Consider the following 13,929-nt stretch of genomic DNA (forward strand, 5'->3'; position numbering starts at 1 on the left):
GGGAAGGATTGGGGGCGGGAGGAGAAGGGGACGACAGAGAATGAGATGGCTGGATGGCATCACCGACTTGATGGACATGAGTTTGGGTGAACTCCGGGAGTTGGTGATGGACAGGGAGGCCTGGCGTGCTGTGGTTCATGGGGTTGCAAAGAGACACGACTGAGCGACTGAACTGAAGGGAATGCTTATAAACTAATGGGGACATGTAAGAGAGTTCCTGTTGGCCACATTCTGAACAATAATAATGGCAAAAAAAATGGGACTATAACACACTGAATTTTAAAATGTCCCAAATCCATAGTAAATAAGAATGAGTGCAGGGAAAAGGGAAAGGTTATTTTTACCAGAAGGCCAGTTAAGAAATGTAGAAGGAATACATAACTAGAAAGGGACCATTTTTCAATCTACTAAATCAATTCAGTAGTTCACCAAATGAGAGGCTGAACAGGATATTGAGTCTCAAAGTTCTACCCTCTGGGAAGAGAACAATGGAGAAATCTCATAGACAGTCCTTGACCAAATGGTCCAACTTAACATCAATGAGACCAAACTGATGTTACTGCCTCTTGATGTAATGCACTGGGAAGGGGTGGACACCCTCATCTCTTCTGTGTTCTTGTTGGTCATGAGAGAATAACTAGACAACCCCAATTGTGCGGTGTTCTATGAAATAACTGACCTGGACTCTTCAAAAATGTCCCATTATGAGAGACAAGTAAAGGCTGTCAGCTGTGTTAGATGACAGGAGGCCAAAGAGCATAACCAAGTACAATGTGTGATGTTTGACTGAATCCTGACCCAAAGCAAAAACCAAACACCAGTCAAGGATATTACTGGCACATATTAGATAACATTCTATCAAGGATAAAATCAGTGGGATAATGAATAATGGTATGTAGGAGAATATTCTTAAGCTGAAGTAGTTAATCATGAAGGATTATGATAGTGCAACTTACTCTTAACTGGTTCAGCAAAAAAAAGTATGTGGATAGACAAATAGATAAGCCAAATATGGCAAAACGTTAACAGCTTCTGAATCAAGGTAAAGGTTATATGAGTGTACGTCATACTACTCTTTAAACTTTTCTGTAGGTCCAAAGATAAAATGCTAGGGAAAAGTAAAAACTTCTAAAGGTATCCATTACAAAACCATGACTCAGTCCCAGCAGGGTTCTGGAAGTATGCGGAATTGAGGCGCACAGTAGCACAGGATCACAGGTCAGGCAAATGAAGTGGAAGGGCCCTGCAGGCCTTGTGAGTCCCAGGTGCCCCAGGGACCACGACAGCATCATTTTCTCTATCTCATTTATAAAAGGGGGTAATGGCACCTTCATTAACAGGGTTACTAGAAGGCCTGAACTACAGGGTCTAGAAATTTGAGAAAACAGAATCAACTGAAAAAAAAAAGTGTAATAAATAGATTGTAGAATATCCAAAAAGTCCTGGAAACAGGAAGCACAGCTGCCCTGAGATGTCATCACAGGGGCTTTTCAACATGTAATCAACGTTTACAGTGAGTGCCTACCCTGCCTCTGGGACAGGGCTAGGCTCCGGGGAGACAGTGGGATCAGAGACCTGGGCCCAGCCCTCATGGATAGACATTCTAGCCACAGGAAGCCTGACAGTGAACCAGTCAACAAAAACAGTTGTGGTTTTGGTGAGTGCAACCAAATAAATAAACTGGGTGCTGTGATAAACAGGAACATTGAAGATACAAGGGAAGCGGTGCATTCCAGTTGGAGAGGGCCTCTTAGTTGAGTCCCAAAGGATAAGAAGGAGGTAAGTAGGCAAAAGTCTAGGGGAAAAGCAGTCTAGGGGAAAAGTAGTCCATGTAGCAGGAAGAAGTGCAAATGCCATGATACAGGAAAAGCTTGTTTGGAAAAGTAGAGGTAGATCTGGGTAGTAAGAAGGAAAACAGAACTAGAAGAGACTGGTAGGCAGCCTGGTCACAGACCAATGTGGAGTTTGTCTTCTGAAAGCAAAAGGAGGTATGTGGAGTGTTTTAAGCAGTGAAATGTGCAACACTTCAGTCTGCTACTGGGGAAGAATAGTCACGGGACAAATCCTTTTAGTAGAATATGATTTTTACTCTGAAAAACAAGAAAATGACTTCAAAATAAAAGAATTGACAGCAAAGAGAGGGATAGGGGAGACTTGGAAGGAAGAGGAACTTCCAAGTCATTAATACAGGAAATTCAGAGAAGCAAAGGTCAGCAGTGCCCACCTACCCACTGCCCATGGGGAGCAGGTCCTGGCCAGTGGACTTGAACCATCCTGGCCCAGCTGGCGGGGCCCTGGATTTTATGCTTCAGTAGGGACGAGAGCTCTTACCACAGAGGTTCTTAGGGTTGTTGTGTGAGGCAGTTTATGCAAGGGCTATGTGGCACAAGGCCTGGCTCAAGACACTTGGGCTGGGAGTGCTGTTACTAGTTCCTGGGTCAGTACTGGGGCTAGTGATCATCATGTGTCAAGGCCATCGTCACTAGGGCCTCCAAACTAATGGTCACATGGAGCCCTTTACCGTCTCTGCAGCTCTTCCATGTACCTCCGTGTCAGCACTGGCAGAAGCATGGGTGTCATCTCCAGCCTCGACACCCCTGCCCTGTCACACCCTTCAGAGTGCTTCTGCTCCGTCAATGGGGACCGCACTGCATCACCCACACCCTCGTCACCATTACCCTCCCCGGACCTCTCGCGTCCTCAGCCAAGCTGTCTGCCACACATCAGGCCTTTCGTCAAACCGTCTTGTTGGGTTCCCTTCACTCTGGAATCAAGGTGAATGAGCTCCCTGACTGGAGGGCCCTTCACCCCCGCCCCTGTCTAGGACCATGGTCTTGTTCCCTGCTGCTCTCCCCTTGCTCACTGAATCCTAGTCCTACTAGTTTGCTCTATGTTCCTTGGACTCATTAAATAGCTTCTGGCCTCAAGGTCCCTGGACATGCTGTTGCTTCTTTCTGGGAAACTTTGCCCTCCCTATTTGTCTGGCTAATACCAGTACTTCACATCTTAGTCTGAGTATTACTCCTTCAGAGAGGCCTTCCCGAGTTCCCCCATAAACAATTTAAGTCCTACTGTTTCCCTTCACAGCATTTATTTTCATTGCAGTTATGTTACTAGCGTGATGGCTTGTTTAGGGCCAATCACTTCACTAGACAGTTAAGTTCCAGGAGGGCAGGGGCCACATTGGTCTTAGACACTGAAGTTTTCCCAAGAAGCCAGGCACAGAGGAGGCATTGGGTAAATATTTGTTGTCTGGATGAATGTATGAACTTAACTGATCGTGCCTGAGTCTGCTTTTCTCCCCTCTGTGGATGAGGCTCCTTGCAGGACGGCTGTGTGTGAGACTCTCCTTGGAATGAACAGGTGTCTGACTTCCGCGTCACCCTCAGTGGCCCAAAGTGAAGTTCAGGAAAAGCATTTTGTTCATTTAAATACCATAAGTTTAAATCCCTAGATTCATAGCTTTAAAGTATATCCTAATTACTCACATGCGTCAGGAGAACTCACAACATATGGCAGCTCGTAATTCTGCTGAGGCTCGGACTTGAGTTTCACAGGTATGAAACTGGGGTGTGGGGGCTCACTTCCCTCAGCTCAGGTGACAGCCCAGCATCCACCGCTCAGGGGCTGCTGTGCCCTCTATGGGAACATTTACAAAATGTGGGGGTTCAAGATACATTGCTCCCCAAGGTCAAGGGTCAGTATGAAAGTAATTTAACCATGTATAGAGAGTTTAGAAAGCGGGCATCAGAAATTCCTTAGAACCTCGTCTTTTAATCTCATCTGGGATTTCACAGAAGATTAATTTCCTCCAGTGTGTTTCCACCGTACACAGACTTTGGCAACAGACCTAAGTTTGAATCCTGGCTCTGCATGTACTTTCCTCTCAGCTGTTGTTTGCCTATATGTGAAAGGGGGTTGGTACTCATCTCACAGGCTTACTGGGTTAGATAAGCCAGTGTATGTGAATTTATCTATGCCCCCTTCTCTCTTCCTCCTTAGAAGTTCCCATAAACAAAGGGCAAACTTGGACTCCCCAACCTCTTTCTTTCCTCCTCCACCCTTGGAGTTGGACAACTCTGTGTGTGTGCTCAGTCGCTCAGTGGTGTCTGACTCTTCGTGACCCTGTGGACTGTAGCCTGCCAGGCTCCTCTGTCCATGGGATTCTCCAGGCAAGAGTACTGCAGTGGGTTGCTATGCCCTCCTCCAGGGGATCTTCTCTACTCCGGGATCGAACCTGTGCCTCATGAATTGCAGGGGCGTCTTTATCTGCTGCGCCTCCTGGGGAGCCCACTGGACAACTCTGGCTGACCTCAAAATGCACTCAATGACGCCCTCCACCCACTCGAACTGGGCAGAGATGACTAAGGAGCCTTCACAGTAAAATGCCTCCTGATAAAGGTACTGACTATTTCAGGGAACCATTCAGTTGTGTTCTTTGCAGGACACTATTTTCAAACTGCTGGTTCTAAATATTTCTTCTCCTTCTTAACTCTTTTCCAAAGAAGCTGAAAAGGATGTTAAAGATAAAACAGGATTGGAACACCCCATTTATTCTTGGTCAGTATATACTGGTCTGAGAGCTTCCTCTCCCTTATACAAGGCAGAAGAGAATATTCTGTAATAAAAGAAGATCCCATGTCCACCTTAAATCACTATTGCCCACAACCCAGGTATATTCCCTGGGAAACAAAATAGAAATGAACAACAAGTATTAAAGGTGAACTTTAAACAAAACCAAGCTGCTTTAATATTAAACTTTCTGCTAGATCTCCAAAATAAATAATTACATAAACTTCAGTGAGGCTGAGGACACATGGAATTTGCCTTTGGGGATTTGTTCTTAGAAGGACATGTACCTTTCCTTGAGCATGTTAAAAAATGCACAAACCACACAACCACATGTCATGGCCTTGACACAGCTCTGTTATGTTTTAGTTACAAGCGTCTGAAACAGAGAAGACCCTTGTAGCGTGCTCCTAGCCTAGCAACAGGCAGCCTGAGAGTCAGCTAACACTGACTGAGCACTTTCTGCTTTATTTCACACTGCTGCCGCTGCTGCTAAGTCACTTCAGTTGTGTCCACCTCTGTGCGACCCCATAGAAGGCAGCCCACCAGGCTCCCCTGTCCCTGGGATTCTCCAGGCAAGAACACTGGAGTGGGTTGCCATTTCCTCCCCCAATGCATGAAAGTGAAAAGTGAAAGTGAAGTCGCCCAGTCGTGTCTGACTCTTCACGACCCCATGGACTGCAGCCCACCAGGCTCCTCCATCCATGGGATTTTCCAGGCAAAAGAATACTGGAGTGGGGTGGCTTTATTTCATGCCTATTAGCAATTAGTCTTGGCAAGTTATGTATTATCATCCCCATTCTATAGAAGGAAGAAACTGAGGTCTAGAGATATAAAGTTAGCTGCCCAACGCAGAGTAGGTGATTAGGTGATGGAACTGGGATTCAAACCCAGAACTTCTATATTAAATCCGGTGCTTTTAATTTTTTTTAATATTTCTGTAATACCTTCCTCAATTCCAGGCAAAAGAGGGTGTAAGGACCATCTTATCTTCCCAAGAGCATTACCAAGCTAAAATCAACCTCAATATGATCATGGCAGGTAGATCATGTATGTGTGTATATAGGTGTATATGTATATACACATATATATATGCAATATATATATATATTAAGGACAGAATAAAGGGCAGAAATAGCTAGGACCTAAAAGAAGCAGAAGAGATTAAGAAGAGGTGGCAAGAATACACAGAAGAGCTGTATAAAAAAGGTATTAACGACCCAGATAACCATGATGGTGTGGTCACTCACTTAGAGCCAGACACCCTGCAGTGTGAATTCAAGTGGGCCTCAGGAAGCATTACTATGAACAAAGCTAGTAGAGGTGATGGAATTCCAGCTGGGCTATCTCAAATCCTAAAAGATGATGCTGTTAAAAGTGCTGCACACAATATGTCAGCAAATTTGGAAAACTCAGCAGTGGTCACAGGACTGGAAAAGGTCAGTTTTCATCCTACCCAATCCCAAAGAAAGGCAATGTCGAAGAATGTTCAAACTATCTTACAGTTGAGCTCATTTCACATGCTAGCAAGGTAATGCTCAAAGTCCTTCAAGCTAGGCTTCAACAGTATGTAAACTGAGAACTTCCAGATGTACAAGCTGGATTTGGAAAAGGCAGAGGAACCAGAGATCAAATTGCCAACATCTGTTGAATCATAGAAAAAGCAAGGGGATTACAGAAAAACATCTACTTCTGATTCACTGACTATGCTAAAGCCTTTGACTGTGTGAATCACAACAAACTGTGGAAAGTTCTTACAGAGATGGAAATACTAGACCACCGTACCTGCCTCCTGAGAAACCTGTATGCAGCTCAAGAAGCAACAGTTAGAAATGGACATGGAACAACAGACTGGTTCCAAATTGGGAAAGGAGTACGTCAAGGCTATATATTCTCACCCTGCTTATTTAACTTCTATGCAGAGTACATCATGAGAAATGCCATGCTGGATGAAACAAAAGCTGGAATCAAGACTTCTGGCAGAAATAACAACCTCAGATATGCAGATGATATCAATATAAAGGCAGAAAGTGAAGAGGAACTAAAGAGCTTCTTGATGAGGGTTTAAAGAGAATGAAAAAGCTGGCTTAAAACTCAACACTCAAAAAACTAAAATCATAGCATCCAGTCCCATCATTTCATGGCAAATAGATGGTGAAAAAGCAGAAACAGTGGCAGATTTTATTTTCATGGGCTCCAAAATCACTGTGGTTGGTGACTGCAGCCATGAAATCAAAGGAAGCATGCTCCTTGTAATAAAAGCTATGAGAAACCTAGACAGCATATTAAAAAGCAGAGACATCACTTTGCAAAAAAGGTCTGTATAGTCAAAGCTATGGTTTTTCCAGTAGTCATGTATGGATGTGAGAGCTGGACCATAAAGAAGCTTCTTTTTCAGGATCCCCTCCAGGATCATGTTTTGCATATAATATTCACATGTTTTAGTTTGATTTTAATCTGGAGTAGTTCTTCAGTCTTCGTTTGTTTTTAAGACATTGGGACTTTTGAAAGTACAGGCCAGTTAGTTTGTAAAAGGCCCTTCAATCTGGGTTTGTCTGATGCTTCCTTCTGATTAGATTCAGGTCATGAATTTTTGCCAAGAACATTACCTAAGTGATGAGGTGTTCTCAGGGTATCACATCAAGAGAACTGTCAGTTTTCTCCCTTGTAAACTTATTATCTTTCCTTATGTAATTTATCATCACACTAGTTTTCCTAAGGGCCTCATTAATCCTTGGCTGATCAAATCACTCCTATTTGAAGCACCTATTCCACCATTATCCTTGTCGATATTTGCCCCTGGGTGCTAGTTAACTAATTAGTCTAACTCTCCCAGATCCTCACTGGCTTTGCCTGTGACTGGGGCAAAGCGACATTCAGTCTTACATCATTTGCAAGATGTACATGTTTACCTTGCCACTGATATGCTGTGTATTTGTATCATATTGATAGATGTTTACAACATTCAAGTCAGTGAGCAATGGTGGGCCAGGGAAAGCTGCCAGGGCTCAGTCATTACTGAATCTTGCTCATGGCAGGGTAACTTTCATTTACCTACACAATCCTAAGGACTATGAGGACCACTGTAGTATCTGCCGTAACAAAAATACTACATGAATTCTTCTGTTTCAGAGCAGTGAGTCCAGCTATGTCCCTTCTCGTTTCTTGCAGGTACACTAAGGAACAATGATTCACTGAAGTTAACAGAGCCCCTTATGTGACTTTAATTCATAATAATGTCCACTGCCAGACTCCCACACCACCTGGTTTGTGCCCAAATGCTCCTTACCTCTTAAAACATGCTGGTAACTGGATAACAGAAACTGCAGGTGCTCGACCAGCTCATCCCATTTCTGCCACTGGGTTTTATCTGACTGCAGAGATAGTAAAATCAGTTGGTAATAAATTCTTTCCTCAGTAAGAAGTTTATACAGTTTTTAAGTAACTTACAAAAACCTCAAGGATTAAGGAAAAGGTGGTCTAGGCCTGCAACTGAAGTAGGGAAAAACATACCTGACACTTGAGCAGTGATGTGGAATTGTTCAGAAAATAGAGGGCCTGGGCCAGAGACAAGGGTAGGCGGGTGGGCGTCTCACAGCTGTGGAGAAATATGATTTCCAGCACTTTGCAGCGTAGAAGGTGGCTTTCCATGGTAGTAAAGAACATCTCTCTGCATGGAGAAGAGAGAGAGAGAGAGTGCACCATCACAACCATTGTTTCAAGGAACATATACCACAGTTCTCCCTGAATGCTCTAACCTTTGCCTAAACCAGAGAAGGCTAAGAAGGAATACAATGAACGCCTATAAAATCACCAAGCCTGTGGACAGGGCAGAAACAGATTTGTTCATGAACTGACAACTGCCAGACGGGGAGGAAACTCCTTGACATTTGAAAGCGAAAGACTAGTTTAGGACACTTAAAGAATTACAGCATACTCCAACCAAGAGAAGATTCATGAGATTAAATGTTTCTGAATGGCCATAAAGTGCCATCACTGGCACACATAAAAGAGGGTACTGCTCTCAAAAAGCTGATGGTTGAACAAGGGCAGGAACTGTGCAACAGGAACCTACAGCACAGGGCTGGTGTATACACGTGTGGTGGTGCTCCCGTGACGCAGATGGGAGAGCACAACTGGTCAGGGTTGAAAGCAGCCTCTGACGGGGGAGGCGGCACAGGTGACAGTGGTCTGGGGAAGTAAAGAAGGCCCAAGGTAAGAGGCACTTCAATGCCAGGAAAAACACGGGCGAAAAGCAAGAAGTAAAGAAATATACACATCTGGGGCACCACAGCCTTCTTCAATTTCAAGTCCCTAGGACTGAGGAGTCCTCAAGTGACTTGGTCAGCGAGGGTGGGCTGGAGCACACTCAAGGCTTCTGAGAAGGAGAGCTGTAAACCAAGGGCTGAGCTTCGGGAAGGTGAATCCCACTCACTGTTCTAAATGCAGTGTCAGTGTTCCGCCACCCCCCAGAATGTGATGAATCTCAGATGCACAGGGCGCATCTCTGGACTGCCTAAAGGCTTTGGCCTGAAGGTTTGGTTGGTGGTTCTTGCCAGGTCTGCGCATCAGAGCAGTCTCTGAGGAGCAGGCAGTAAGCAGACAAGGAGAGGGCAGCAACAGAACCTGCCCCAGGTATCAGGGCTCTTTCTTCTACAGCTGCCCCTTTGCAGTGGGGCAACATTTGGAAAAATAGAGGGCTCTTGGTGCCACTGCCGCTTATAACAATGATAAATAACAAAGTATCTATTCATTTTTATTTTCTTCTTCCCTTTCCTTTTGCTGTTCCACCAGACATGTGTTATTAGTATAAAAGCAAAATTTAAAAAGCAGAATAAATAATTTTAAAACCTTTGCTTCTTACCATTCTAAAGTATAAAAAAAGTCTAAAATATTTATGAAAAGTCATTTGATCTCTTTAATGTATTTTTAGTACCATTCTATACCTTCTCTGACAAATTTTCTTTAATACAAAGGATTCCAAATTATTACATTCATAAGATATTCTCCAAATTCTTTTAAAGTCTAATTTCTACTCTGCATTTGAGTGTATGATTTTCACAGACAGTTGTCCTATTCAATAACTTTTAATTTCAAACTTGACTCCAGAGCCTGCATTTGGCCTGGTTTTACAAACCAAGATGTCAAACCCAGAAATATACAAAGGACAAGAAAGTAATTTTAATGTGTTGGACATAGTAGGAAATGGAGGTACAATTATATATAGCAATTCAAATTTTAAAAACAAGATAGAGAGGAAGGCTAACTTCCAGATCCAGCCTTAACAAGTATATCTGGTATTGGATTTACTCTTTTATCAACAGTCATAAACCTGAACAAAATGTATGAAATAACTATTTCAGGCATTGGATAAGCTATTACAAATGACTATTGTTCTTGAGAGAAAGGGAAACAAAGGTGGTGAACCTCATGTTTACCCCAGATTTCCTGCTGGGGGCACTTTCTAACTAAGGCCAAGGAAAGTATGGGTCCTAAACAGAAAGCAGTGGATTTGTTGGGCAGAGCAGAGACTGGAGTCAGGGGAGCTGAGTTGGCTGCAATATCTGCAATGGTCCCCTTGGCACATGGACAGGGAGACAGCCAAAGCCTGGGAGAGAGCAGTTAGTGAGGGCTGCAGGATGAGTGGGGATTTGAGAAAGTGCCCAGTGTTGACAGAGGTGGGGTTTCAATGAACTAGAAGAGAAATCTCATTGAACATGTTGGGCATTCGGGTGCAACCCCAGAAGACTAAGCTACAGGACATTAGTCTCTTAAGAAAGCCTGCTTTAGAATACCCTTACAATTCCTAGAAGCAGGCTTCAAAAGGAGAATGCTAATCTGCTAAGAAATCACTGTCTGCCAGAATTCAAGTCAATATTCTTTAAAGGAAGTCAGCAAATTTCGGATTCTCAACAACGGACCATTCATAATGTTAGGCATACAATAAAAAGTTATTAGACAAGGGAAAAAACAGGAAAATGAATCCATAACCAGGATCAAAATGCCCACAGAAACAGACCAACAGATGACACAAATGTTGGAGTTAGGAGACAAGGACTTCAGAACAGCTGTTATAAATACGCTTAGATTAACCAGCCAACCAACCAACCAAGATATATACGAGTGATAGATGGGGACTCTTAGCAAAGAGAAATGGACACTCTAAGGATGAACCAAATCCTAGCTCTTGTTCTGAAAGATATCATATCTGAAATTAAGAAAAAAAATCCACTGGATAAGCTTAACAACAAATTAGGCATCCCAAGAGAAAAGAAAAGATCAAGGAGGAGGAAGTGAAGCAGAGAGAGAAAAAGAGACAAGTCAGAACAAAATCAAACAAAAACAATAGCAGGAAACACCAGAGCTGTAATTTTCTATGGAACAGTTTTGAGACACAGCCTAGCATATATGTACTTGAATTCCCAGAAGATGAGAATTCAGGCCAAAAAAATTTTTAAAAAAATGCCCAAGATATTTCAAAATTTGATCAAAAATATCAACTCACAGATTCAAGAATCTCAATAACCCCCAAGCAGAGTAAACATAATGGAAACTACAACTAGTTACCATAATCAAGTAGACGGAAAAAAAAAAGCAGCAGCCAGAGAAAAGGACACATGACATAAAAGGGAACAACAGTAAGAAATTCTAATGACTTCCCATTAGCAAGCCAGAAGAAAGTGGAATATCTTTAAAATAAGTAAAAATACCTATCAATCTAGAATTTATATCAAGTAAAAACACTTCATATAGGAAGGTGAGATAACATATACAGATAAAAGCTGAAAGAATGCATTACAAGTAGACTTGCAGTACAAAAAATATTAAAAGAAGTTAAGTTCTTTACATGGAGGAGAAATAATACCAAATGGAACTTGGATAGTCAAGAAAGAATGAAAGAACACCAAAAATGGTAACTGTGTGGATCTGTGTTTTTTCCAGCAACACTAAGCAATCAACTCAGTTTTGACACTATGTACATAGCGTCAGATTCCATAGGTTAAGTAAGGGCTCAGTCCTACAAGGCTGCCCTCACATGCTCTCTTTAGATGCCAACCAAAAGTCCAGGTTTCCAACCTGTGTGCTTCTGAACCACGTAGCTATTGATGGGAGGTTCCCAGGATCCCCACTTAGCTTTGATTAATTTGCTACAGTGGCTTACAGAACTCAGACAAACCCATTGCTTACTAGATTACCAGTTTATTATAAAAGGTATAACTCAAGAACAGCCAAATGGAAGAGATGTATAAGGTACGGGGAGAGGGTGAGGCACTTCCATGCTCTCTGAGTACATCACTCTAAGGTAATCTCCACTTATTTACCAACCTGGAAGCTCTCTGGACCTAGTCTTTTGGGGTTTTCAAGGAAGCTGCATTAGGCATGGCTGATTAAATCAGTGACCACTGGTAACTGAACTCAACCTCCAGCCCCTGTCCCTCCCCTGGAGGAGGGGATGAAGCGGGAGGAGGGAGGGCAGTGGAGAGCTGGAATGGAAAGTTCCACTTTCTAATCACATGGTTCCCCTGGCAACCAGCCCCAACCTTCAGGTCACCAAGTGGTTTTCTGAAAGATACCTCGTTAACATAACAAAAGATAACTTTATTAATTACTCTTTTCACTTACAAAACTCCAGAAGAGCTCTGTGCCAGGAACAGGATGAAAGTCTCTCTCAAACCCACACACACACAAGCTTGGACGGTAAAGGATCTGCCTGCAATATGGGAGACTCAGGTTTGATCCCTGGGTCAGGAATATCCCCTGGAGAAGGGAATGGCAACCCACTTCAGTATTCTTGCCTGGAGAATTCCATGGACAGAGGAGCCTGGCAGGCCACAGTCTCTGTGGTCACAGAGTCAGACATGACTGAGGACTAACGCTTACTTCCTTTATATATATATTTCTTATTATAGGCTACAATATCACAGATAGGAAGAGCAAAGATCGTTCCCAATCCCCCATCCCTGAATTTCTTTTAAAAAAAGCTGTTTAAAGCAAAAACATGATTCCATCCTAGAGTAAAGTGCATGACAACAATAGCACAAATAGTGGATGGGAGTGGATAAATGAAAAAACGATTATCAAGATTTTAACATTACATGTTATGATAGAGTATTAATGCAAGGTAGGCTCTAATAAGAACGCATATTGTACAATACCAAAAACATTAACAGTTAAAATTTCACCAAATGAAAAAAAATACTATAGAATACACAGTTGCAAAAAGCTACATTAAGTTATTTTACAACTGCCTCAAGCTGCAAAAAGAAAAAAAAGCATATTGTAATTCCAAGAGCAACCATTAAAAAAATAAAACATCTCAAAAAGCATTTGATAAAATTTAATATCCACTCATGATAAAAACAGAAAACTAGGAATAGAAGGGAAATTCTTCAACTTATTAATGAACATCTAGAAAAAAATTCCTAGAGCTAGCATCATAATTAATAGTGAACTGATATTTTAATTAATCAATGCTTTTAAACTGTGGTGTTGGAGAAGGCTCTTGAGAGTCCCTTGGACTGCAAGGAGATCCAACCAGTCCATTCTAAAGGAGATCAATCCTGGGTGTTCATTGGAAGGACTGATGCTAAAGCTGAAACTCCAATACTTTGGCCACCTCATGCAACGAGTTGACTCACTGGAAAAGACTCTGATGCTGGGAGGGATTTGGGGGCGGGAGGAGACGGGGACGACAGAGAATGAGTTGGCTGGATGGCATCACCGACTCGATGGACATGAGTCTGAGTGAACTCCGGGAGTTGGTGATGGACAGGGAGGCCTGGTGTGCTGTGATTCATGGGGTCGCAAAGAGTCAGACACAACTGAGCGACTGAACTGAACTGAACTGAATTAATTAATGAATTGAATGCTTTCCCCTAAATCATGAACAAATCAAAGATGTCTGCTTTCCCCTGGATCATAACCAAGGCAAAGATGTCTGCTTTCGTCATTGCTATTCAACATAATACTGGAAGTTCTCAGTCAGTGTAGTTAGGCAATAACTACTTTCTGATTGGAAAGAAAGAACTGAAACTTTCCCTACTTGCAGATGACATGATGGTCTACACAGACAATTCCAAGGAATCTTTGGCATGACAGCATTTTCCATAAAAGAAAATTTGATAGGACAGATTTCATCAAAATTTAAAACTTGCTCTGTGAAAGATCTTGTTAAATAGGATGAAAAATTACAGAATGGGAGAAAATATTTGCAAACTATAGATCTAAAAAGGAGTATATCTAGAATATATAGACTCTGAAAACAGGAAAAAGCAATCTGTTAAGAACATGAGAAAAAAAATATTTTAGTAAAGATGGCAATTAAGCACATGGAAAGATAATCAACTTCATTAGCGATTA

General features: G+C 42.3%; 1 protein-coding gene across 2 annotated transcripts in view; it reads right to left on the minus strand.

Annotated features, from left to right (window-relative positions):
• Positions 1-13,929, minus strand: part of SIMC1 (SUMO interacting motifs containing 1) — an 85,045-nt gene that overhangs the window by 2,075 nt on the left and 69,041 nt on the right. For both annotated transcript variants that reach the window (XM_055435435.2, XM_055435437.2), the window contains exons 9-10: positions 8,083-8,239; positions 7,859-7,943 (exon numbers count right to left, since the gene is read on the minus strand). In XM_055435435.2, the coding sequence (XP_055291410.2) occupies positions 7,859-7,943; positions 8,083-8,239 (242 nt within the window). The remainder of the gene's footprint in view (positions 1-7,858; positions 7,944-8,082; positions 8,240-13,929) is intronic.

The sequence above is a fragment of the Moschus berezovskii genome, chromosome 9 (assembly GCF_049115385.1).
Source record: "Moschus berezovskii isolate FMDL1 chromosome 9, NW_MosBer_1.0, whole genome shotgun sequence".
In the NCBI taxonomy this organism is placed as follows: domain Eukaryota; kingdom Metazoa; phylum Chordata; class Mammalia; order Artiodactyla; family Moschidae; genus Moschus; species Moschus berezovskii.